We start from the raw sequence: 27,999 nt of genomic DNA on the forward strand, positions 1-27,999 counted from the left end.
TTGAACTTATCTTTATGGAATGACCTTGGCTCCTCCATATGATATGCAGGAATAGGAAGTGTTTTTTTAAAGGTCCAGACATAGGAATTTTATTTGTACAGCAGAATAAATAAATGATTATAAATATTTCATGTTGAAGGCCCATAGCTGTGAATTATTATAGTGCAGATATTTTAGAGGAATGTGTAAATATCCAGTTATATTACCCAGGCCTTTTATAAGGTCCTAAAATAGGAAATTTGTTTATAGAACATCTAATCCCAGCAGTCATCCTTACAAAATGATCACTTATTTAGTAGCTATCTATTTAGATAAATAGAACTAATTTTAACATGTTTTAAAAATCAGATTAATCTTTGTTAACTTTCCTAGGATAAGAATTTTGAAAACCTGGTGCACAAACGCTTCTTGCTAAGCAATGAAGAATGTGAGCTTTAGTTTAAGAAGTGTGAATAATTTAAATGTTCAAAAATTCAGATTTATTTTCCAATGATTCCATGAGGTTGTATGATCATTCTTTCTAAAATGAACTAGAAGACAAATCCTGAACTAGAAGGTTAATCCTTATGGAGTATTCAAAAAATCATACAGTATTTCCATGTACATTTTATTTTAGTGATACCATAGGAAACCACTTAGTAGATTTTGAAATATAATACAATCAATTGTACTGTATAATACACAATAACATATGCAATGTTTATAATGTACACAAATAAATGTAGAATAAAATGAACAAGTAATTAAACCAAGTCAACAACTTAGATAGTATTTAATTCAAAACCTAACACATTGAATCAAATGAAGTAAACAGGATAGATAGAATGGTACAGGGGTGCCTTAATGCCTCTGTCTACATTAACCTTTACAGATTTATTCTGGTGTGTGTTTGTGTGCGTTTATATCTGTCTTTTCATCATCCAGCATGTGCTCTGGCTGGGCAAACAAGCTGTTAGCTAGCTATCTTCACTTATGCATTTTTTCTAAGTCTGTGTGCGCATATATTTCTATAAAATATGTATCTTAAAAAATACTTGTGCAAATATTTTGAAAATCAATAGTCTTGGTCCAAGGACTAAAAATCTACATTAATTAAACAATTTGTATGGCAATTATCATTGGACAAAAGTCAAACCATTTTTGAAGAATATAGAGATAAGTACTGAGAAAAATGGAAAAAAAAAATCAGTTGGCCTGGAACCTGTGACAACAAAAAAAATGATTAAGCTTCTTTGAAAAAGTAAGGTAATTTTTTCAGAAGATACAAGTTTCCACCCCATGGTAAAATTAACTTTTTTCTGCACTTTGAACATAATAAAATCAGAAACTGAACTTAACTCTATAGCACATTTTTCACCCCATCACCAAACTCTGATTTACTTCAAAATAAAAAGTATCCTCTTTTATTTTTTTAATTTACAGTAAAAATCATTTGGGGATATGTAGTATTTGAACAGTAAAAGTCCTTCAGAAATATTCAAATCATTGTAAAATGCCCTTTTGAACAGTAGCTGTGAGGCTCCAGTAGTACTAGTCATCATGTAAGGGGAACTGCTTTTTAGTTGAGTATTCAAAAAATACAATCCACTTTACTAGGAAAAGTGGAATAAATTGATGTATAATTCAGTGTTTTGACTAATGCCACTGTGTTTGAACACTTATTCTAAACATTGCAACTCTGACAGTATTTTGTTTTTCCTTCAGCTTGATCGTCAACCTAAATTTACAATACCCCTTGGTGCTGCTTCCAGCATATTCTGAAATCATGCTTAGTATACTTTGACGCATGGCTTAAACCAATGGGATTTGATGTTTGCTTCTTGCAGAAGTTGACCACTAAGTGAGGCGTAATATGTGACATCACTATTCAAAAGTTAATGCAAGAATGAATCTATCTATCAATCTATCAATCGTACAGCGTTTGAACAGGTGTAACGATAAAACATGTATTACCATCAGTTCGTCGTGGTGTATTAGATCTATCATTAACTTGTACAGCCTTAGCCTTAATAGCGATAGGCAATGAGTTATTCATGCCTGAGGAACTACAGCCAGGGAGAACCCCCGCTGTTTTCATCCTTATGTGCAAATGTACCTGCTGATGAGGATGGGCGGTAAGGAACAGTTGAGCACAAAAAAGAGCGTCTCTTCTTCTCCATCTTCAGGTGAGGTGCCTAAGGCAGCTGTTTCTGGGGCGTTTGTTTGAATTGTAACATTTGAATCTGGACAAACGTTGGGTCGAGCAGTTTCTGCATATTTTGTTTGTTGACTCATGGATCTTGAGATTGATAGAAAAATGTCCGAAGCGCCGCGTGTTAGAGCTGCATGATTGGTGCATCAAGAAAACGATATTTTGAAAAAAGTACAGTGTATTATAAGCTGGCTTAGTCTTTATTTAACTGAGAAACTTAACGGACAAAATGCATATGTGCTGTGTTAATGGAAAAGTGAAAAAAAAAATAGGAAAAGCTACATCAATCACATAGCTAATTATGTATAACTGTAAAATTTTTCGCCATCCCAATTTATGATAAAGCCGCTGATAGATTTGTAGATTCCATCTATCTATCCAATTTCCACTTCCTTTCATATCTATCAACCTATCTGTGTTCGCGACACATTAATAAGGCAGTTGCGTTTATTGGATTTAACATGGCCGTTCAATCTGTTTGATTTAGTTAACTTTAGACAGTATAACTGCATTAAAAAAAGATGTAAGCCATTTTGAATTCGCACTCGTACGCGGACACATTTTTTCAAAGGCTCAAAAAATAACCAACACAGTGCGACATACGACAACTACCGAAACTTCTTGAACAAGTGGTGCTGCGTGCCGTTTCTTTTATATGTATATGAAGATTCTTACGGGCTGATAGCGGAAATGGTTGACTGTTGGCTACTTCACCTACTGCTCTCCCGTCTACTGTATTACTAAGGTGACCATCCGTCCACGTTTTCCGGGGACAGTTACCTTTTTCGGACAACTGTCTCCACTCAGAAACATGTCCCCGTTTTGTCCTCGGTTGAAGATTTCGTCCCCGGTTTTAGTTGGTTCACTTTTTTGAATGTATCTCATCACCACGATAATTTGAACTCGGCGCGCGTGCACGGTGTATTGACGGAGGTCATGCTTTACCACATCCTGCAACTTTGGCGAGAAATCACGTGATAAGCTTTCGCTTTGTACTCTGTAGTGTTTAGAGTCTCTACTCGTCATCTGTATGTAGATTTTACGCTCCTCTAGAAACCCCCGTCCCCGGATTGGCCGAAAAAGGTTCTGGTCACCTTTGTATTACCCTTCTTCAAAGTCCACGCACCATAAACGCTTAAGGCACAGACGTAATTCCTACGGTGTTATTTCGTCTATGAAATGGTAATTTTGACCATTTAAACTGGAAACTAATTTCGATGGTCCCCTACTGTCACATATTGTGTGAAGTACAAAACACGGTAAAAACACATTACCTTTAAAGTCATATATATATCATTTACCATTTAAGTTTGACTCCTAATGTATTCATAAACTAAAATATATGCTTCTTTATTCATTTTTTAACGGTAAAGAATACCTAACACATTTATTTGCTGCCTACACATTAATACAAAACCTTTCCTGGATTATTGGGTAGATATCATATACACAAAACAAAACGCTATTGTCCTGTAACATTGAATGCCTCAGTTTTTTAAACTCACTTCCAGTTTTATTTAAATACCATATGGTCCACATATGTATTTAAAATGTAACCAATAATAGAGTTAAAAGAACGTAATTAATTACAAAGCAATTTAACAGAAAAGATGCAGTATATATTTCTTGTGTATTCACAACGTTAGTCATCTGATGAATAGTTTTATAAAAGAAATGTGCCTGTTTTGTTTTTGCATTTTTCAGATTATATATGGAATTAAAATCAAAGTGTAATTCTGATTTAAAATAATTAACACATAACATTATTAGATCATTTGAATTCTTCACATTTTTGAAAAAAACATAAAAATAAACACTCAGCATACAAAACCATCCAAGTCACAGATCCATATCAGGCTAGAGAACTAGTATCAGTTTTGGTCTGCCTAAATTAACTACACATAAAAACAAATATTGACACTGGACAGAAGGAATGTTTACAGTTCTTTTAAAGATTATGGAGATGTTCGTCTGGCAAATAATTAATGGAAGGAGTTAACGTAGGGCACTTGGCAGACAGGGATCCAAAAACTAATGCAAATGGAAGTATGTGCATGTAAACAGTGTGGCAACTGAAGACTCGAAAATTGGCAACCAACATCTTTGTGTGTCCACCGAAGTTTATGTTCTTTAAATAATGAAGAGCTGAGCAGTTCTAGAAATGTATTTTGTTCAGCTACTCATAACCCACTTTTCAAACTAGCATAAATATTCATAATAGTTATTTTATGATACAATCTGCACAGAAGGATTGTATACATCTAATCTGTATCATAAAGCATACAGCCCAATTAGCACCATTTAAATATTTTCATATACTAATATACACATATATTATAGTGTACTGTATACTACTTGTTGTGCGTGTTTTATATATACAGTACAGGCCAAAAGTTTGGACACACCTCCTCATTTAATGTGTTTTCTTTATTTTCATGACCATTTACATTGGTAGATTCTCACTGAAGGCATCAAAACTATGAATGAATACATGTGGAGTTATGTACTTAACAAAAAAGAGTGAAATAACTGAAAACATGTTTTATATTCTAGTTTCTTCAAAATAGCCACCCTTTGCTCTGCTTACTGCTTTGCACACTCTTGGCATTCTCTCGATGAGCTTCAACAGGTAGTCACCTGTTATATATATTATATAAAATGTATATATTTATATATATATAATGTGTGTGTGTAAACTTGTGAAAGTTTTTCACTGCAATGGACTCTTCAGTATCTCAGTACCTGCTGTTCAGTTTCATCCAACAACATAAAATGATTGCAATTTCAGAATTTTATGCTGGAAATTATTTGCCACTGTTAGTTAGGAACTCATTCAACTGAGGGAATACATTTATAAATGAACTCACAACAAATAATAGAAAACCAAATGAAAAGCAAAAACTACCTGTGCCACATTGCATGTTTTCTCAATACAGTCAGCTTTAGGCCTTTTACAGCGTGATCCTGGGGTATTGTGTTGTGTACGATGAAGTTCTTTTTGCTGTAATATGTTGCTTATGTAGTCTTGGGCGTATTTGTTGTGAACCTGAAATTTTGTAGGTTTTATTTGTATTGTTTGTATTAATGAAAATCTAGTGCCCCATGCTAAATTTGTTCTGGCTTCAACCTTGCTGTATGGTTGAAATATGTACAGTTTGTGCTGCTATACGTATTGTCATTTTCAACGCCTCCAGCAGATTGACTGCAGAGGCCAACAGAGTCCCATTTGCAGGATATTTATATTTTATTAACTAATTTAATAAGGTTTGGAAATAATATACAGTATTTTGTTGAGCTGAGTGTAAGTGACATTGCACCTCGTAGCTTTTTAGTATAGGTCAAATTCCGTTACAACGAAGTGCCAGGGACCTAAAAAATATTATGTTGTAATGAATAAATCGTAGTAATGAGATTCTGTATTTGTCACAATAGTGCTTCCTTTAACTTGCTTCCAGGCCTTTGCAATAATTTTAGTAGCTTCTTTCACGTCAATTTTCATCTCCTCCTGTCTGCAGGTGATGCTGATAAGAATTTTTCTCAGCATTTCCTTTGTGATAATACACTTTCAGGGTGTGAATGATGCCCAAATCCAATGGCTAAAGCACTGCCGTGTAATTAGGCGGAGGGATCTCAACTCAAACATTATCTAAATGTTAAAGCATGCTGGGAGCGGCACAGTTATTAGTCAGAAGCAGAATCTTCATTTTCTTCTTCATATTTTGGGTACCCAAAAATTCCCCCCACCCTAATCGAGACGACTCACTGAGGTGCGCCCAGAAGTGTGATTGCCGCATCTGTGGAAGATTGCTTGTCACAGTGCTACAGCAGAGTGCTGGAAAAGCAAATCCGAGCCGATCGCGGTTGAGCGCCTGCCGTCGACAGGTGATGCAAGGAACAGTATTACTTGGCCACTATCCTGGACACGACCCTGCCTGACTGCTGTGTCTGTGTATTTGAGAGTAGTAGATCCCACTTCAATAAATAACCGTGGTTTTCCTGTTTCAAGCTGAATAAAGCTTTTTTTTTTTGCTAAAGTACTGAGACTCGGCCTCATGTTTTTGGGTGCAAGACTGACTCACGTGGCAAAATATCCTTATCAAGTTGTCGCAGCCAGTTTCCCAAAATGTATTGAGTCATCCAAGCTCACTGGTTTGCTTTATACTCGCAAGGAAGGAATGTAATGCGCTTAAAACACCAAGGACAGGTTGACTTGCCAATGATGAGAGGAATAACTGCTTTTTCGACGTCTTCAAATTCAGCAGTTCACACATGTTTCCGCTGAGGCCCAAGGTTTGCAACCTGAGATTTTTCTTCTATTTTTGCTTGGTCTTTCAAGAAAGTTGACAATGATGATGGCGACATTCTGAATTTACTGGTAAAGTCTTTTTTCTTTTTGCTGGAATCGAGAGCTATAAAAATTTTAAGTTTGTTTTTCTAATGTGAACTGTTGTCATTTTTTATGTGTGTCATTTCTATCGCAGGGTGACAATGAGTTACATTCAAATGGATATTTTTCAAATGTTGATGAGCAATAAGCAAAAGGTATCACAGAAAACAAACACAGGAAAAAAACAGTATGAGTAAAGCTCAAAGAAAGAAAAAATGTATAATGTTTCTGTTCGGGGATCATTGTGCACAACTAAGCTGCGACCACAGAACTAACTGCTCTGTGGATGATTCATTCAGGCATTTCAAGGTCTTTTGGGCACTTCGTTATAATGAAAGTATCTGCTGAATGTATTTTGTAGTAACAAGATTTTTATAGACTGTCTTATGGTGAAACTGTTCGGACCATAAAACATTTGTTGTAAAGATAATTGTTGTAACGGAATTTGACCTGTGTGTAGGTAATTTCTATAGTATGATACGTGGCAGGTTGAGAGACGCATTTAAGTTCATGTGAGGTACTAGTAGGAATATTTGTGTTTTACAGTCTAATTGCTTATAGTCTTTATTTTTTTTTCCAGTTGGAGCACAGGAAGATGAAGTGATTTGCTCATCTTATCTTTCCGTGTTCTTTTTTTTATTTTTATAAAGCACATTTAACAACAATGTGAGGGTGACCAAAATGCTGCACAGAGTAAAAACTGCACATAAGAGATAATATCAACAATAAAAATAAAATCACACTAAAACATCACAGTACATCAACAACTATACTCAGTGTTAACAAAACACCAAACCAAAGTACACCAAACCTGGTGACATCATAAACACTTTGTACTGTGTCCCCAAAAGCCATAGTAAAAAAATGACTTTAAGCGTGATTTGAATGTAGTTCTGACATTAGAAAGCAGTCCATTTCAAAGGTTTGGGGCAGCCATTGTAAATAACTTGATCACCACTTATGTATGCAGCAAGACTGTACTACCACCAGAAGAGATTGAGAAGAGGATCTGAGCCACTTGGTGGTGAAATACTTGGAATGAGGCTCTGAGATATAAGGAGGAGCCATGTTATTTTGGGCATTAAACACAAACAAAAACCCTATACTTGACAGGCAGCCAGCAAAGAGAAGCTATACAGGTGACGAGTTCCCTCTTACAGGTGCCTGTTAGTAACCTGTCTGCCACATTTTGAAACAGCTGTAGACAAGCTAAAAAGGACCGAATAATCCAAACATACAATGAATCGAAGTAATCCAGCTGACTTAAAATAAAAGCATGGGCAAATGCCTTCAGGTTTTTTGGTTGATATAAAGCGTTTCATTGTACCCGTATTTCTAAGATGGAAGAAATTACCTTTGACAACTGCATTTATCTCTCTCTTTTTCAAAATAGAGAGAAGAATCAAAAATCACTCTGAATTATCAATTTGAGAAGGAGAATATTCATGGCAAATTATGTTGGGGCTTAAATGAACCCTACAGGTTAATGTAGCAGAGGAAGAGAAAAAAATGCCAGTATTTACAGAAAAAGATCTGTTATTAAGATATGATTTAAACCATGTATGGGCGGTCCTTTGAATGCTTAGCTTTTGAATTTTTATTAGATTTTCACCCCTTGAGAAATTCAGACAGTAGTTAACAGCAATTAGTGTAACTAGCCAACCCGCAGCGTAGCATGCACTGCATAATTATCAACGTGAACAGTCAACGTGGCTCACAGCTGCATGTGGACTGTAGCACAGACCAAAGTGAGTGAGGATGTGTTTGGTGACGTGTTGGGGGTGGGCACATACCTCGAGAGCGAGGGTGGACGCAGGAGGAGGGTGAGTTGGTGGGTGGGGCTCTGTTGTGCGTTCCCCATGACGTGGGAGGAGGGTTAGAGTGGGCGGTCGGGGCTCTGTCATGCGTAACCCATGGTCGAGCGACTTGGTCAATTATATATACAGTGGAACCTTGGTTCACAACCATAATTCGTTCCAAAACTCTGGTCGTAAACCGATTTGGTCGTGAAACCGAGGTAATTTCCCCCATAGGATTGTATGTAAATACAATTAATCTGTTCCAGACCGTACGAACTGTATGTAAATATATATTTTTTTAAGTTTTTAAGCACAAATATAGTTAACTATACCATTGAATGCACAGCGTAATAGTAAACTAAATGTACAAACATTAAATAACACTGAGAAAACCTTGAACAACAGAGAAAACTAACTTTGCAAGAGTTTGCACTATAGCAATACGAACCGCTCGCTAAAAACACTTTTTTTTAATGAGTTTTAAGCACAGGGAAAAAAATGAACATTTGAAAAATCCGTAATTTAATAAACCACCAAGAAAAGTAACATTGCAACAATGCACACGCACGCCTGTGTGTGTGTGTCTCTCGCGTGCCTGTATGTGTCAGTCTTTCGCGAGAGCGTGTGTGTGTGTCTCTCTCACGCGCTTGTGTGTGTCTCTCACGCACCCCTGTGTGTGTGTGTGTGCGTGTGCGTCTCTCTCACGCGCCTGTGTGTGTGTGCCTCTCTCGCGCGCCTGTGTGTGTGCGCCTCTCTCGCGCACCTGTGTGTGTGTCTTTCTCTCCCACGTCTGTGTGTGTGTGTCTCTCGCGTACCTGTATGTGTCTCTCTTTCGCGAGAGCGTGTGTGTGTGTCTTTCTCACGCGCCTGTGTGTGTGTCTTTCTCTCCCACGTCTGTGTGTGTATCTCTCTCTCGCGGGCCTGTGTCTCTCTCATGTGGACTGTAGCACAGACGGAAGCGACTGAGGCTGTGTTTGGTGAGTTGTTGCATGCAGGCACATGAGCAGGCAGTGCACATGCCTCGAGAGCGACGGTGGACGCAGGAGGAGGGTTACAGTTGGCAGGCGGGGCTCTGTCGTGCGTAACCCATGACGCGGGAGGAGGGTTAGAGTTGGTGGGCGGGGCTCTATTGAGCGTATCCCATGGTCATAGAGTTGGCGGGCGTGGCTCCTTGTCTTGCTTGCGCTCAGTGTCTTGCGTGCCCTTAGTGAATTATATATATAGATGCTGAATATTTCTTTCATGCAGGAGCTATTTATATTAAATCTTTATGAATAAAAAGAATTCTAGTTAATTCTGTAATGAAATCTCTACTTTCTGTACATCACAAAGATATTATGTTTTGGTTCATTGGCGACTCTAAATGCGCCCAATTTGGCAGTGTGTATGAGTCTGCCCTGCTATGGTTAGTTGTTTCACACACCAGTATAGGCCCTGGCTTCGTGAAGACTTGAAGCAGATAAGCACATTGGATAATGGGTGGATGTTTTTAGTTACAGGATACACGTTATCCTTGCTACTTGGTTTTCTTCTATATAAGCAGTTGTAAAAATGTGTTATAATTTTAAAGTTTTTAGATGGGTATTTAAACCATCAGGAAGTTTTGTGTCAGGTAAAAACTGTGGAAATTTGATTAGAAAAAGTCTATTTAGATTAGATATACTTTATTTGTCCCCAAGGGGAAATTAAATCTTTACAGCAGTCCAAGCAATGCAGCAAGAAGTAGAAATTTAGTTTACGTTGAAAGCCTGCTTAAAAGAATGTCACTTTCCTCATTGGCATCTCTGCAATTTTAGCAATCTCTCTTGCAGATGCCCTTATCCAGAAGTTACAAGAAGAGTTCCCACAGCATTAGAGACTGTTCATTTGCAATGCCTGGTGCCTGGGGACCATCTGCTTATTTACAGTATCCTACCACATTCATTCTTTATTATTGGCTGTTTTTATTGTTGCTTGTTACAGCAAAAGTATTGTTTAGAATTAAAAGAGGTATTGTTAATAAAGTAAAAAGCTCACCCTCAGTAGTTAGGTCTAGGATATTATGAACAAAGTGAGCATCTAAGCACCAGCACTCCAGTTGGCATTCTTGTTTGTGGATGCTCTCTAATTTTGGAAGTGTTACTTAATACAGGGCCAAGCTGCCCACACCCTAAAGCTTATTGGGATACACATATTTAAGGTATATAGACACATACATAACACATGTCTGGTTGGTTAGCTACATTTGATCAGAGCTATAGCTTGCAGCTGATAAGGTGGTACTCTGCATTTCCGTCTGTAAACAGGATGCAGTTCATTTCTTTTTGCTCCACAACAGAAACAAAAAAATAATCGCCATCCACAATTCACCATGGTCAAGTTCTGTATTTTCCCCCCAACACACCCCACCCCCCTGCTCCTCCTCCTCCACTGTAGGATTGGATTGCCAGCCCCATGTGGCCTCTTCTAGCCAGTTGCTGAAATTTGTTTTGCAGATGACAGCTCGTCAACAGGCATTTCATCCTTCCCCGGGACATAATATAGAGCTCTTATTTGGAGGAGACTCCAAAAACTAAGGTGTTTGGCTGTAAGAGTATTTTTCAGACAATCTTGTTTCTTTATAATCTTGCAAAGATCTTTTGCTCCCTCTGGTGGCAGCAGAAATTAAAAAAAACAAATCTAGCACGCTAGACTTGGCACTATAGGGGTATATTGAAATTCTTTTCCGGCACAGCCCTGCCTTTTGTCTAGTGTTTTCCAAGAGAGACTGCAACTCTGTATTAAGTGTTTTTACTTTATTCAGAATGGACGGATGGATTGATGGACCTGCAACTGACACCCTCTTTCTTTTTCCAGACTTTTCATGGGGAAGACTCTCAGGTCGAAATTGCATTTTTATTGCAGTTTACTTTTGATATTAATTACTCTTTTGTTACAGTTCTTTCTTGGTTTCTTCCCTGTTTTGTTCCCCCTTTTTCTTTTTTCTACCTCCTTCTGGAAATTTAGAAAGTTGTACTTCAATCAGTTTTATATCTCTCATTGGTGAGTGTATGCTCTTGTGGTTTTTGAATTAAAATTTCCTGCCTATACATCTAACACAACAGCTAACTTGTTTGAGCTAATACCTGGGTTACTTTTCCATATTCTAGGTCTGATTGACATGTGACATGGTTTCTATCAGTTTTAATCCCTCAGAATCCTTCAAATCGATGTCCAAATATTTCCTGGGTCTGGAACCCCTGGGACTAGTACTGCTTGAAGTGTTTTAGCAGGAGTTTATTCTCCTAGGTTCTACACTTTGATGCAGTGGCTTTTTATTAATTTTTAACTCTGATTACTACTGGGGGGTGTACTGCCATGTTGTTATTTAACATAATCTTTTTGTCTCCTAGTAGTTTGTTTGATGCAATAAGAGACTGTTATGAAGACAGGGTTTTCTCCCCTAGGTGCTACGTTCCACTCATATACTACTCAGCTTTAATCATTTGCAGACATTATGATATAGTTGTCCAAACATAATTCAATCTGTCTATATCAACAAGTCGATACTAAAATATAAGGTGCTGTGACATTTGTAAACCAAAGCAGTAAATCACTCTTCTCGGTTCTGTACTGTATTTTAATGAATGTCCTTATGCATAATTCCGTAACACTATTATGCGGTCACTCACACATAATCCAGTCTGTCCACCAGCCCTTTGTGAGGTGGCGGTAGGTAGTACTACTATGTATTGCCTTCCTTTAGTGATGTGAGAAAGTGTTTTAGTGCTCAGAGTCAGTCTCCTAGTTTGTCAAATTTGATACATTTGCTGCCTGCCGTAATTCAAATATAACTTAATTTGTCCTCCAACATCTGAAAGAGAGTTCTTTTGATAACATAGCAGACTTTAATAAAACAGATGGCTGCTCCTCCTGGTTGTATAGTTAGATACAGTCATTTCTGATTATCTTCCAACTGTAGTGGTTATTCAGACATGCAGTAATCTAGTATGCTGTGCATCTGGAGAGAAAAATATTAGATGCTAAGAGTTCCTCTGATGAAAGGGGGTTGGGGTTACTCTCCTAGACTCTGCTCATTTTGTTTATTGATTCTGCTCAATAATACTCTAAATCAATAGGGGTTCTGTTGCATATATTCAAACATAACACAGTTTGTCCATCTACACCAAAATGTAGCACTAAAAGGTTGATTTACTCCTCACCCTGATCATTAGAAGTAACCATCATTCAGTTTTACAAAGATAATTCAGTCTGTTCGCCACTAACTAAAGTATTTGTGGTACTAGAATGGTTCATAACCTCTTCTGGATGCTAAACCTGTTACATCTGATGTTTGGATACTTATGCCATTGATTTCATCCCTTCTGATCAACTTGACACTACTGTCTTATGCCATTGATTTCATCCCCTCTGATCAACTTGACTACTATCTTTTTTTAAGCCAGAATCCTTTTCTTTTTTTTGGCAGGCTGACCCCGGATAATCGGAAGCTAATGTGGGAGAAGAGATATTTCTGTTACACAGAGACCAGTTGCCTTCCTTTAGTGCTTGCTAGTGCTCCCAGCTGGGAATGGGCCTGCCTTCCTGATATTTACGCCCTGCTGAAGCAGTGGACTTGCATGAACCACCTGGATGCACTAGGCCTGCTGCATGCCACGTAAGTGTTCAGGACAATCTTGATTAAAGGATTGATCACTTGGGAGAAAGGAATAATTGCACAAACATGACAGATTCATTTAAATGAGATGTAAAATATGGTCCAGCATGGCGGAATAGTTAAAAGTTCCCCATTTCATTCTTTTTAACTGCACTGATCTCACTTTGTCTGTACAGATTTCCTGATCAGGAAGTACGCCACACAGCTGTCCGGTGGATGGACTCCATCTCAGACCCTGAGCTGCTTGACTTCCTGCCACAGTTAGTGCAGGTAGGCTGTGTTTTACCATTTTCTGCATGTTATTCTGTCCAGAAATTCTGGGCAGTAGACGCATAGAGTGTCAAAACCGTGGAAGATCAGGCGATGTCTTCCTAGTCTGAACTAGGATGACCAGCCAGGATGTGTTCCACCACAAGTGATGCCCTCTTTCTCTCTGATTTTAGCTGTTATTTTTGTTCAACAGGCCCTAAAGTATGAATGTTATCTTGATAGTCCATTAGTCAGATTCCTGCTACGCAGAGCCATCAGAGATGTTCGTGTTGCACACTACCTCTTCTGGTAGGTACTCCTGGTCAAATCAGGCAATGTTATAGATAGCAGTGGGCATCTTTGTTGCCTACAGTATAACACTTCAGTAAAAATTTATTTTCTCCACTACCAAAGGTAGTTTTTGACCAAAGTGAATGTTTGTGTCTTGTCCAATTTTGTCACCCTACAGGTTGCTGAAGGATGCACTCCAGGACTCCCAGTTCGCTGTGCGATACCAGTACCTGCTGGCTGCCCTCCTCTGCTGCTCTGGACGAGGTTTACGAGAAGAATTTGACCGGCAGTGCTGGCTGGTCAACATACTGGCCAAAGTAGCCCAGCGTGTCCGAGAGGCTTCCCCATCCTCCCGGCAAGTAAGTTGGTGTTGTTCATGAGTTTCACCACTCTGGCCCCACGAACGAGTCAGTTATCACTAATCACACTTTTCCATTTGCAGGGTATTCTGCGTGAGGGTCTCAGTGAAGTGCAACACTTCTTCAAGGTCAACAGCAGTTGTCGCCTCCCTCTTAACCCAGGTCTGCTGGCAAAAGGCATCCACATCCAGGTAAGAGGAAAAATGGTTTGAAGATTTAATTTCTTTGCTTAATACTGTTTTTTTCTTTTTTTAGTTTAGACCTCCTTGTTGGGATTATAGTGACTACAGAGTAGTGAGCTGCTGTGATGCAGAGAAGTGGTGGTTTAAATGTGACATATGAGTAGTTTATCTCTTAATTCCATTCTTCTGTCATTTCCTTACAGGGCTGTTCTTATTTCAATTCTAATGCAGTTCCACTTAAACTGTCATTTCTGAATGTGGACTCATTAGGAGACAACATCGAAGTCATCTTCAAGGTTAGTCTGCCCATTTTAATCACACTCGTGACTGATACACTTTGGGTAAATAAAAGATAAAAGAGTATGTTGCAAGTTGCATCTTTGGTTTATGCAAAACTGTCCACTTCTATCTAGTCAGGGGATGACCTGCGACAGGACATGCTGACACTACAAATTATACGTGTCATGAACAAGATCTGGCTGCAGGAAGGTCTGAACATGAGGATGGTCAACTTCCGATGCTTCTCAACTGGTCGTGGTCGAGGTAAGAAAGAGTTTATTTGTGAAGTGGTGGCTGACCAGAGTAGAATAGGTTAATTTCTTTTATCATACTGTTCATCCTCTGAATTTCAGGGATGGTGGAAATGATCCCAAATGCAGAAACTTTGCGGAAGATCCAAGTTGAGCATGGAGTAACTGGGTCCTTCAAAGATCGACCACTGGCTGACTGGTTGCAGAAGCACAATCCCAGTGAAGATGAATATGAAAAGGTTAGATGAAGGAAGACTATTGCTAAAGAGGCCCACTCCAGTATATATTACTGGGTGCTGGTAAATGATCAGAATTCCAGATTTGAAATAATACAATTGAATTGTAGTGTTTCAAAGTAATCACTTGTCACAGATACAATTTTATTTCTGTTTTATTCTTTATTTACTAATATACTTGTGCCAAGCATATTGGATATCATGTGTTGATGTGAATTTTAAATTACTTGGAAATAATCCACTATTGTGGGGAACTGCTTGTTGACCAAACAAACTGGTATTTGTTTGCTATGTCAAATTTATGTAAAATGTGTGATAAGCAGGATATGAATGTACTTTAGAACCTAGCATTTATCCATCCATCCATCCATCCATCCATCCATTATGCAACCCGCTATATCCTAACTAGCATTTATCCATTTTTAAAATCTACACTTTGCAGTGCAGGTAAACATGGAGCCAAACCTATCTTGACATCAACAGGTATAAGACAAATGTTAATTCTGATTGGAGGAAAGCACAAAATGCAACATTTTCTAAAACATTTAGCACCGTACTTGCGTCTTCTTCCCTATCACTCATGAAAGTTGCTTTGTTGAACAATTTATGCTTTAAGCACAGTAGACATCTTATGAACCGTACCATCATCCGTGTTCTTTTGTGTTTCTGTCCTTTGTTGACTGTATATTAAACTTAATTAATCTAAATTTGCTTTGGCTAATGCAGGGAAGTTATTTTGTTGACTTAATAGTGTAGGCCCCTGGTGAAACATATACTGATCTATAAAGTATACAGCTACTGGTTCTGTTTTATCAACGGCTCACTGTGCTACATTGAGTGAGTCTCTTAATTTAGAAGACTTCACACTGGAGAAATACAGAAAAAGTCCAGTTATGTACTTAAAATGCCAATTTAGATAAAGGCACCAGCTAACTAAATAAATGAACTAAGCACCATATTTGCTAATTTCAACAGAGTGTCATGGGAGGCTGGAGTCTGTTCTGCCAGTATTGGGAATAAATTAGAGGCTATTGACAGACAGGTTGCTGAACACACTCATGCATATGCACTCATCCCTATACACATATATTCTTGGTCTCCCTCTACAATTTCCTTACCAGTTTTGTGCAACATGCCACCCTACTCATAAATCTGTACCCAAATAGTGGTTCATCCTGCAGTGACATACAAGTAACCAGTGATGTCAGTGGGCACCATGCCTTTGAAAGCAATTGGCTCTGGGAAATTAAACAAAGTGGCAGAACTTTTCGTGTATCCTATGGTTCATGTTCTGTCAATATTCCTTCAGGCAGTGGAAAACTTCATCTACTCTTGTGCTGGATGCTGTGTGGCAACCTACATCCTGGGCATCTGTGACCGGCACAATGACAACATTATGCTGAGGACCTCTGGCCACATGTTCCATATTGATTTTGGCAAGTTCTTGGGCCACGCTCAGATGTTTGGCAATATTAAACGGTAAGATTGATACACAGCACCTGGTGATTTGATGAATAAAGTTTCCTTTCCCTTAACTTGTGAGTGTTTGTGTTTGTGCAGGGACCGGGCACCTTTTGTCTTCACGTCTGACATGGCGTATGTGATCAATGGAGGAGACAAGCCATCCAGTCGCTTTCACGACTTTGTAGACCTGTGCTGTGAAGCTTATAATCTGATCCGCAAGCACACACATCTCTTTCTCAATCTGCTGGGTCTGGTAGGACATGTGTTTCCTAGTGATTAGGATTATTTTAATTGTGGAAGCTGTAAACCCTTAAACTGCTACATACTTGGGGGTTAATGCACCCCTGGACACCAAATACATTTTTGCTGCACTTATTCAGGAAACGTCACAATTCACCAAGAAAAAGCAAAATTTTAATGGAACACATTTTTTCATACGAAAGGCATCACAATTACTGCAACACTGATCGTTTTACACACTGCCAATGAACTGTAAAAACTATAAAAATCTACTGCAACAATCTTATAATATATGTGCAAGGTGCAACTGACGCCATTGATGAAATGTAGTAAATCACCAAACCAATTGCTCTTGAACTGGCTGCACGCAAGCACATAGAGGTCATGGCTGATGCTTGCTGGCTAGTCTAGTGCAGCGGCTGAATCCCAGGGACAGTGATGCTGATTCACTAGGGGGCGGCAGTAGTCATGAGCTGGCTCCTCAATGAATGTATGGCACGGACTGCTCAGCTCCGGCACACTGGCGAATTACACTGGGAACCGACTATAGCTAGTTGTGCCATTCAACGAATATACGTTGCCGAATATACTGTACTTTGGTATGCTGGCAAATTGCACTGGGAACCGAATATAGCCGATTATGGTGGTTTAAGGGTTAATGTAGTTGCTTGACGCAATAGTGCCAAGTAAACTAGCACCCTACATTCTTTAAATATTTCTCCCCTCTCTTTGTAGATGCTGTCCTGTGGAATTCCAGAACTTTCTGACCTGCAAGATCTAAAGTATGTTTATGATGCACTACGCCCTCAGGACTCTGAGGCTGATGCCACCATGTACTTCACCAGGTGAGATGACCATTGGACAGCTAGTACCCATTTGTCTGTTCTTCACTACAAAGTGGTTTGCTACTGAGCTCTTTGTTTGCTCAATATAAAACTCTTCACCTCTCTTTCTATCTCATTTATTACAGGCTGATTGAATCCAGTCTTGGCAGTGTAGCAACCAAGCTTAACTTTTTCATCCATAGTCTGGCGCAGATGAAATTTGCCTCCACAGAAGAAAAGCCCTGCCTGTCCTTTGCGCCTCAGGTTCATACAATGAAGGTTGATGGACTTATCAAAAACTTGTTTGTATGTGGACATGTGAAGACTTCAAACTCCAGCAAAGGATATGTAAGTTTGAATCTGTGACATTCCTGTACACTGAAGTGGTGTCACTTTAGGTTGTAGTAAAGGAGGTTTCACAGTAAGTTCAGTCAGTTTCTCCATTTGTGGTCTTGAGTCACCTAATCTCTTAGAGTTTTAGTGGAGGCTCACTCCCCATAAGACACCAAAGCACCTGTTATTTGGGGAGGAGGCAGGTGGATACCGAGAGGATCCCAGTTGCACCTTCAACTACCTGAGTCTCCTCTGCACTTTGTGCTTCATGGAATTCAGTGTTAAACTGGGAGGTATTTCGTTCTGATTTCAAAGTAATTTGATTAAGTGTTATTCTGAGTCACCTTGATGAGATTTTACACTGGAGGATGTGTTACCCTGGTTTAATTTAGTCTCACCTTAGCCAGTGATTCCCCATATAACTGAGTCTTGGCACTTTAGCTGTCTCTGTTTCAAAACACTCTCCTGCATCATAATCTTCTGAATGTAATTATTTCGACCTCTTGTGCTTTGGAGGAATTTTAAGATATAATCCCAAGAAATATTAAAAATTGCATAGAAGAGGAAGCACAGATATTTTCCACATATACGTACAGTATGTTATCTAGAATCTATTGTTTTCAGACTTCAATCTTGTCATGTAGCCCAGGCAGCTTACAGTCATTTTATTATTAACAATAAATAGCCTGCATGGGTTTGATTTTTGTGTGCTACCATTGAGTTTTTATTTTATTTATTTTATGTCTCCACTCTTAACACTTGTAGAGCTACATGATCAAGGTGCAGCGTGAGGGTCAGCCACAGTCTGTAGTGGTCCAGAGAAGCTTTGAGGAGTTTCATGAGTTGCACACCAAATTGAGACTACTGTTCCCATCATCCAAGCTGCCTAGGTAAATATATTTCCTGTGAACATAAGCTTAATGCAGTGTTTCTCAAATAGTGGGGCGCTCTGTCAAGGGGGGAGCGTTTGACCTCGGGGAACATGCTTTTTTATTTTTCTTTAAATCTTTTCTGTTAAATTTAATAAAGCTTTTCTTTGTTGTAAATTGGTCCATATTTCTTTCTTTTTTTATTCTCTTATACGTTAATAAGGATACAGTGTTATGCAGAGGTGTACTTATAACAATTTTATAGACAAATGATACTATTTATAGTTGCGTGGGGGGCGTGAGATGTTTTCTTCTTCCTAGGGGGGGCATGACAGAAAATAATTGAGAAGCACTGGCTTAATGTAAATGTCTTGCAGGAGAATTATGGGATATTTGGGTTTACTCCTTTGTGTATTTTTCCAATTTGAGAGGTGTTTTGCTTGGCCTTAGTGCTTTATAATAAGTTTTAAAGGATGCAATATACTTAACACATTGTTATATCTTTTTGCTCTGAAAACATTAGAGGAATTAGCTAAACTGAATCATATAGTTAACAGTTTACTTTCCCAGCACTTGATTAAAGAAGGCTGTGTATAGTAAAGCCTGTGAAGCAAAAGTGAGAATTTACTTATGGCATCTTTGACTACAGTTAGTTGTTCTGGTGTTCAAAGTTCAAAAAATGAAGCTGGTTTGGGGAATCTACTTCTTTTATGTAGCTACGACAGTCTGGCTCTCACTTCTTGGGCTAGCTGCTTGGAGGTTGTGTAAGCATGTGAATTAATGCAATTAATACATTTTATAATTCTTCTTGCATTAGGTTTCCCAGCAGATTTGTGTTTGGTCGATCACGTGGTGAGGCAGTGGCAGACCGTAGGAAGGATGAGTTGAATGGATATGTGTGGCACTTGATCCACACCGCCCCTGAAGTGGCCCAGGTAAGCACTTGAACTTAAATCCTAGTAGCACTAAAGTACAGGGTGGGCCATTTATATGGATACACCTTAATAAAATGGGAATGGTTGGTGATATTAACTTCCTGTTTGTGGCACATTAGTATATATGAGGGGGAAAACTTTTCAAGATGGGTGGTGACCATGGTGGCCATTTTGAAGTCGGCCATTTTGGATCCAACTTTTGTTTTTTCAATAGGAAGAGGGTCATGTGACACATCAAACTTATTGTGAATTTCACAAGAAAAACAATGGTGTGCTTGGTTTTAACGTAACTTTATTCTTTCATGAGTTATTTACAAGTTTCTGACCACTTATAAAATGTGTTCAATGTGCTGCCCATTGTGTTGGATTGTCAATGCAACCCTCTTCTCCCACTCTTCACACACTGATAGCAACAAGGAGAAATGCTAGCACAGGCTTCCAGTATCCGTAGTTTCAGGTGCTGCACATCTCGTATCTTCACAGCATAGACAATTGCCTTCAGATGACCCCAAAGATAAAAGTCTAAGGGGGTCAGATCGGGAGATTCAACTGGCCCACGACGACCAATCCACTTTCCAGGAAACTGTTCATCTAGGAATGCTCGGACCTGACACCCATAATGTGGTGGTGCACCATCTTGCTGGAAAAACTCAGGAAAGTGCCAGCTTCAGTGCATAAAGAGGGAAACACATCATCATGTAGCAATTTCGCATATCCAGTGGCCTTGAGGTTTCCATTGATGAAGAATGGCCCCACTATCTTTGTACCCCATATACCACACCATACCATCAATTTTTTTGTTCCAACAGTCTTGGAGGGATCTATCCAATGTGGGTTAGTGTCAGACCAATAGCGGTGGTTTTGTTTGTTAACTTCACCATTCACATAAAAGTTTGCCTCATCACTGAACAAAATCTTCTGCGTAAACTGAGGGTCCTGTTCCAATTTTGTTTTGCCCATTCTGCAAATTCAGTGCCGATCTGGGTCATCCTTGTTGAGATGCTGCAGTAGCTGGAGTTTGTAAGGGTGCCATTTGTGAGTAGCTAATATCCGCGAAGGGATGTTCGACTAATGCCACTCTCCAGTGACATGCAGCGAGTGCTACGCTGTGGGCTCTTGCTGAATGAAGCTAGGCCAGCCACTGATGTTTCTTCATTAGTGACAGTTTTCATGCGTCCACATTTTGGCAAATCCAACACTGAACCAGTTTCACGAAACTTAGCAAGCAGTTTGCTAACTGTAGCATGGGAGATGGGTGGTCTCGTAGGGTGTCTTGCATTGAAATCTGCTGCAATGACCGGTTACTGCGTTCACCAGACATCAACACAATTTCTATCCGCTCCTTACGTGTTAACCTCTGCGACATGTCAATGGCTGTAAACAAAGAGAAACTTGTAAATAACTCATGAAAGAATAAAGTTACGTTAAAACCAAGCACACCATTGTTTTTCTTGTGAAATTCCCAATAAGTTTGATGTGTCACATGACCCTCTTCCTATTGAAAAACAAAAGTTGGATCCAAAATGGCCACCATGGTCACCACCCATCTTGAAAAGTTTTCCCCTCACATATACTAATGTGCCACAAACAGGAAGTTAATATCACCAACCATTCCCATTTTAAGGTGTATCCATATAAATGGCCCACCCTGTACAACGAGTGAATCAGGAATGTCAAAGTGTAGATTAGGATTTAAGTGGTATTGTCCTAGATAGAACCTGAACTAACCAGAGTCAAATGGAGGTGTCATAGTCTCTCACCAGTTTGGACAAGGTTGAGTAGGGAGAAGAAAGTGTAGCATAGCCTTGACACCAAATGAAGGAGTAAATAGTACATAGAAAATGTTCATGTCAAGAATAGCAAGGAAAGAGTGTTACAACTTGGCATTAGGCTGAACAGACCAAATCACTTGCATCATACCGTCATACCAAGTCTGATACAATGAATCAAGAATGTCATTTTGTGGCTCAGGGATAGAAAGAGTGACACCCTGGTTGTAGTATGCCTGGCAGACGGAAGACTAGCATAGACAAGGCCCAAGTTGAATACATTTAATCAGATGCAATAACCCTGCAGTAAACTGAAAGGAATGAAGAAAGAGTGGCATAGCCTGCCACTGGATGGACATTTAATCACAAGACTGGACACCTCTTCCAGATTCAGTCAAGATGGTCTTGCTACATTGCTGCTAAACATAATGAAATGAGTACCATTTTGACATTCTCCTTTTTTACCATTTTTGAATGCAGTGTGACCTCATCTACTCTTTCTTTCATCCACTGCCAAGGGATGAGAGACCAGAGAAATTAGTGAATGTTACCCAGCCTAAATCAGGTAACCATTTACTCTGTCTACCTATCTCCTGTTCTAAGGTTCTTTTTAATTTCGCTTTGTCTCCTTCAAAGTTTCACCATCATATCTTGTTGTTCTACCTCATAGATATGACATGGGCGCCTCCTGCAGGGCAGATATCTGGTGAGGTGAAGCTGTCCATCTCCTACAAGACTGACAAGCTATGCATTATGGTCATGCATATTCGTGGATTGGTGAGTGCACAGGATCCTTACACCATGGAGCTTAAATTGCTTTAGCTTTACTTTGGAGTATCTAGCACAAGAATCCAGTCTGGCCGTCAGCTACATCTATAGATTTCAAGGTTTGGTTTAATGATCTCCAGGACTTTTTGACTTGTGAGCCTAAAAGAAAAATTATGAAGATTAAATTATGATTAGATAAATGAAATGATTTGTAACAATCTGGCTTTTTGTGGTTAGGCAGGCAACACTGGATTATGGTGAAAAAGAGGTAACTCTAACAGATGTGAGCTTATGATAGCCCACTTACTTGTGTATGTGATACAGAATAACACTCACACAACTTCTCCTTCTCAACAGCCACCTCTACAGGATGGGGCTGACCCAAATCCATACGTCAAACTTTACTTATTGCCTGATCCACAGAAAACCAGTAAGAGGAAGACTAAGGCTGCTCGTCGCACCAGAAATCCAACATACAATGAAATGGTGAGTAGTAGGTAGGGTGGTAGTGATGCAGAATTAAAACAGAGTGAGATACAGTACACCTAGAAGGAGAATATGTATTTTATGCCAGAGAAAGAAATTATAAATTAATAAATAAATAAATGTCTTTCTACAATAGGAAAAACTATATACAAGTGTATACTACACTAATATGTTCTCTACCAGGCGTTTTTAAGGGAAATATATCTATATAGCCCTGCGGTGGGTTGGCGCCCTGCCCGGGGTTTATTTCCTGCCTTGTGCCCTGTGTTGGCTGGGATTGGCTCCAGCATACCCCCGTGACCCCATAGTTAGGATATAGTGGGTTGGATAATGGATGGATATATCTATATATAAAAAGGAAGAATGTTTGAAGTTTAATGTTAAAAACATTCTATATTACAAAAGTATATTGATGTACAAGAAGAAATGGAGCAATGTAAAATAAAAATTAATTGCCAATTCTTAGTGTTAATAACAGCACTAATAAAATAAAACATTTTATATATATATATATATATATATATATACATATATATATATATATATATATATAAACTGCTCAAAAAATTAAAGGAACACTTTGAAAACAAATCAGATCTCAATGGGAAAAAGAAATCCTCCTGGATATCTATACTGATATAGACTGGGTAATGTGTTAGGAACGAAAGGATGCCACATCATTTGATGGAAATGAAAATGATCAACCTACAGAGCCCTGAATTCAAAGACGCCCAAAAATCAGAGTGAAAAAATTATGTGGCAGGCTAGTCCATTTTGCCAAAATTTAATTGCAGCAACTCAAAATTGTACGCAGCACTTTGTATGACCCTGTGTTCTTGTATACATGCCTGACAACATCGGTGCATGCTTCTAATGAGATGACAGATGGTGTTGTGGGGGATCTCCTCCCAGATCTGGACCAGGGCATCACTGAGCTCCTGGACAGTCTGAGGTGCAACCTGGTGGCATTGGATGGACCAAAACATAATGTCCCAGAGGTGTTCTATTGGATTTAGGTCAGGAAAGTGTGGTGGCCAGTCAATGGTATCAATTCCTTCATCCTCCAGGAACTGCCTGCATACTCTCACCACATGAGGCCTGGAATTGTCGTGCACCAGGAGCCGCTGTACCAGCATAGGGTCTGACAATGGGTCCAAGGATTTCATCCTGATACCTAATGGCAGCCAAGGTGCCTTTGTCAAGCCTGTAGCGGTCTGTGTGACCCTCCATGGATATGCCTCCCCAGACAATCATTAACCCACCACCAAACTGCTCATGCTGAATGATGTTACAGGCAGCATAATGTTCTTCATGGCTTCTCCAGACCCTTTCACTTCTGTCACATGCTCAGGGTGAACCTGCTCTCATCTGTAAAAAGCACAGGGCACCAGTGGTACATCTGCCAATTCTGGTATTCTATGGCGAATGCCAATCGAGCTGCATGCTGCTGGGCAGTGAGCTCAGGGCCCATTAGAGGACATGGGGCCCTTGGGTCACCCTCATGAAGTCTTTCTGGTTGTTTGGTCAGAGACATTCACACCAGTGGCCTGCTGGAGGTCATTTTGTTATCTTGTGTTTTGAGATAATCTGGCCTAAAAGAAGCATGTACAGTACAGAAAAAAGTAGTCATCCCAGAATAGACCCTTGTAGTATACCATATACAAAGAATATGCAAAGAATTTTCTATCTGTTAAGTAAGACTGAAACCAATTTAAGACACTGCCAGAGAAGCCCACCCATTGTCTAAGGTGATTTATAAGAATACTGTGGTCTATATTGTCAAATGCTGCATCCGGGTATAAGAAAATAAGAACAGATATATACCTTCTGTCCTCATTAACCCACAGGTCATTTACTTCTTTAACCAATGCTGTTTCTATACTGGTATGATTTGTTCTAAAACCTGATAAATTACTTTGTGGTGTGTTTTGTTTTGTTTTTTTAGCTTGTTTATGATGGAATACCACGTGGAGACCTTGAGCAAAGAGTCATCCATCTCCGTGTGCTTAGTGAGGAGGGATTTTGGGAGAATCCTTTGCTTGGGGAGACCCGAATACCACTAAGTGAATTTGACCCTAATCACCAGAAGGTGGACTGGTACCAGTTAAACAGTGGCAGCCAAGATGTTACCCGATAAGCCATAGAAAAGATGGGGCTTTTGGGGGGTGCAAAATGAAGAAATGGTGATGTGCGTGTGTGACTAAAAGTGTATGAAATAGAGAACTGTAGAGTGTGAAGGATGTCTTGGTGAAATAGGGGAATCATTTGTAAGATGGAAAGATATGAGAATGTATACCCCCACGGAGGGAGCAACTGTGTCTGCTCCCATTCCAGAATCACTTTCTCTTTCTGCACTGCAGATCACAGACCACATGAGTTCAGTATTCTCAGTGGAGACAGCAGGACTTGGAAGAGACTGTGAAGTGTGCAGCCATAGAACCAACTAGGAGTCTATGCATGGCAGTATATGAGGCACATCAACCTAAAGCCCTACTTGGGTTGTTTTGGCACTTGTACAGGGATGTGCTAAGGAAATGCCTTTCAAGAACAGCAGTAACCCCCCACCATCCACATGCCAAACAACCTTCATTTCTGTATATTATGAGGCAGACTTGTTATGTTTTTCCTTGTAACCTTGGTGGTGACACCAATTTTGCTCCACTACTTCTGGAGCCAAGGTAATCCATGTTGCCAAAAAAGCCTCATGCATATCTTACCATAAAATTCTGGATTAAATTCTGTACTACTACGCAAGAAGGCAGCCTGTCAACTCCTTCCTTCTTGTATCCTTCATGGTGTCAGATGGCCTTGCTTAAGTCTAACCAGGTGAAGACGAAATTGTGCTAAAGACCTTGGTGAAGGAGATAATAACTACTGAATTCTTTTGTTGAAAAATGGACAAATACAGTAATGACATTTTATATCTGTGTGTGTGTCTGGGTGGCTAAAAAGAGCCAAGCAAGCAATATTTTCATGTTTTTATACGTGTCACATCATTAATGGTATTGTTCTATGTGGAGTCATCTTTAGTCAACAGCATGTTCTTAAAGTATGGCACATGCCCTAATGGTTACATAAAAAGCACATTGAGGAGGATAGTGTTCAAACAGAAACGCGCTGAAGGTGTGGATAGTTTGCTGGTACTGTAAGCATTTTGAGGCAAAATTCTACGGATGCTTTAATGTTTTTATAAACTTCATTGGAATATTTATTTGTGGAGGCATGTTTACCACTGTCTAGAAACATATGGCTTATTCTTCAATTTATTGGCCCTATGTACACGTAAGAATTATTTATGAATATACAGACTCTAAATTTTCCTAGATTTATATAACTCTAAATGTGTGGACTGTCCATGAATTTATGTATTTCTTGTGAACGTCCTGATTGTTCATAAATTTGCACTTTCAGTTTATAAAACTCCTAAATTTTATAAATTGTCAATGAAGACTGCGTAAATTTACATATTTCAAAAAGCTGAAAACTGTGAATGCATGGACTACTCATGACTTTTAATTATTGATTTCATAAATTCCTACCTGTGTAAGGACTATACAAATATGAACTTAAATCCAGAATTTAGGAATTGTTCATAACTGTACAGACAGTTGTAAATTTAGTTGTGCACAATTGATGATATTCCTGAATTTATTAACTTTTAATGACTGCATAGACAATTCATAAACTTGCAAGTTTTTTGTGTTACTGAAAATTATTAGTGTATAAATGTACATCATTTATGAGTGTATTAACTGTTCATGAGTGTGAAAGCCATTCATACTTTTTTATGCTCTTGTTGTACAGTTTTTCCAAATTTATGAATCTTTGAATTGTTGAGTCGAGACTATTCATCACTTAACAGAGTCCGTTTTTCTGTTTTCTAAATTTAGACAGTCAAGAACTGGGCTATCTTTAAACATATGTGTTTCCTGATTTTGTGACATGATTAATATATGTTCGTAAATTTAGAATAATATTATTTTACAGACTTTTACAGAATTTTTTGGCAGTGAATAATATAGTCCATAAATTTCCCATAATTGTTGAATTTTAGTGTGGCCTATTTCTGCTTGCACATTTACAGATTTCCTCAACTGAACCTTGTACTGTTTGTACAATGGACGTAAGTTGACCGTGTTTATGTATTATTTAAAAGTATACATGCTTTCCATTAATATTCAGATTATGTGAGTTTATTTGTTAAATGTACAAAGTAAATGAAATTACAGAACATATCAAAATTATTAATTTAGAAACCACCCGTGTATTTGAAGACATTCTTATTGAGAGCTTATACTACTTTACATGGGATAGCAAACTGAATTTTCAGCTCATTTGAATTCATAAGTTTTGGTGGATTCATCAGTTTATGCAGTTTACAAAGAAAATTTATAGTCTCAAATAACATCTTTTGACAATTTGTTCATGGACCAAATGTAGGAACTCTGTGAAGATGTCAAGTGTCTAAATGTATAAGCGGTCTATGCATTCTGTAGTTGCCTGTAAATCTGCCATGTTTGTGAATTCATGGACAGTACCACCAGTCAGCTATGTGCACCTTCACTGCAGAGAGGGTCTGTCAGCAGGTCAAGTACAGTTTGTTGAACACGTTATGTTTCCTCATAATTAAGACAGTGTTGTGGTTTATAAGCCAGCAGTATTTTTTATTCCTTTTCAAGAATGCCTGGCTGGGTTTCTGTGCTTATTCCTGTGGCCTGAGTTTTGATTACCAAGGGGGATGATGGGCAGTGCCTCCTATGGCTCAACATGGTTTGAGTGTAGCCTGATGAATTAAAGGAGCACTAATACTTAAATACACAGCAGATTGATGCTCCGTAGGTCAGTCATATTGGCATCATGGGAAAGAAGTACTGGGGAACGGAACTGGAATCTTAATTTCATTACCTTACGGGGCTTCTAAACTTCTATACTGAAAACTGGTGCCAGCCTGTAGGAGATGTTTGACCTTTCCTACTTCATATAGTTGTAAACATTTTTATGGTGCTCAGGCATGGCCGGGTCTTAATCAAAGTAAACGTCTCTATTATTCTGCCTGCCTGGACTTGAGATCTGGCTACTTTAAGTGTATGTTTATGGTCTTTTAATGGCCATTATGTGCCCAACAGCAGGGTAATTAGGTGGGGTGGATGGCTTGGGGTGGCCATTGTGCTGTGTGCTATCTGCAGCGGTGCCACCTTTCTGTCCCCTGGAGGCAGTGACCGTGTTGAGATGCATCATTGACAGATAAGCAGATGCGTAGTGTCCTCTGGAAGACTGGCCCTATGGGCTGTCAAGGATAGAATGGAATAGAATGTAAGTTCAAACTGAACAGGACGTGTTGCAAATGCAGCACTTATTATTCTTGTAGGATTTTTAAAAAAAGCTCAGTGTTTGTTTGTATCATTGTGTGTATGTGTGTCTATATGTAGATTTGTTTGGTTAATTATGAAG

At 39.0% G+C, this 27,999-nt stretch overlaps 1 protein-coding gene across 1 annotated transcript in view; it reads left to right on the top strand.

The window, feature by feature from the left end:
- The window catches only part of pik3c2b (phosphatidylinositol-4-phosphate 3-kinase, catalytic subunit type 2 beta), a 125,121-nt gene extending 97,127 nt beyond the window's left edge, over positions 1-27,994 (top strand). Inside the window, exons 16-33 of the mRNA XM_039749181.1 lie at positions 12,825-13,013; positions 13,190-13,283; positions 13,477-13,571; positions 13,732-13,912; positions 13,996-14,103; positions 14,298-14,390; positions 14,508-14,637; positions 14,727-14,863; positions 16,170-16,339; positions 16,421-16,577; positions 17,300-17,409; positions 17,535-17,736; positions 18,487-18,611; positions 19,408-19,525; positions 21,775-21,859; positions 21,965-22,071; positions 22,420-22,548; positions 24,494-27,994. Of these exons, the coding sequence (XP_039605115.1) occupies positions 12,825-13,013; positions 13,190-13,283; positions 13,477-13,571; positions 13,732-13,912; positions 13,996-14,103; positions 14,298-14,390; positions 14,508-14,637; positions 14,727-14,863; positions 16,170-16,339; positions 16,421-16,577; positions 17,300-17,409; positions 17,535-17,736; positions 18,487-18,611; positions 19,408-19,525; positions 21,775-21,859; positions 21,965-22,071; positions 22,420-22,548; positions 24,494-24,685 (2,422 nt within the window). The 3' untranslated portion in view covers positions 24,686-27,994. The remainder of the gene's footprint in view (positions 1-12,824; positions 13,014-13,189; positions 13,284-13,476; positions 13,572-13,731; positions 13,913-13,995; positions 14,104-14,297; positions 14,391-14,507; positions 14,638-14,726; positions 14,864-16,169; positions 16,340-16,420; positions 16,578-17,299; positions 17,410-17,534; positions 17,737-18,486; positions 18,612-19,407; positions 19,526-21,774; positions 21,860-21,964; positions 22,072-22,419; positions 22,549-24,493) is intronic.
- Positions 27,995-27,999: the final 5 nt, after the last annotated feature.

Source organism: Polypterus senegalus, chromosome 3 (assembly GCF_016835505.1).
Source record: "Polypterus senegalus isolate Bchr_013 chromosome 3, ASM1683550v1, whole genome shotgun sequence".
Classification (NCBI taxonomy): domain Eukaryota; kingdom Metazoa; phylum Chordata; class Cladistia; order Polypteriformes; family Polypteridae; genus Polypterus; species Polypterus senegalus.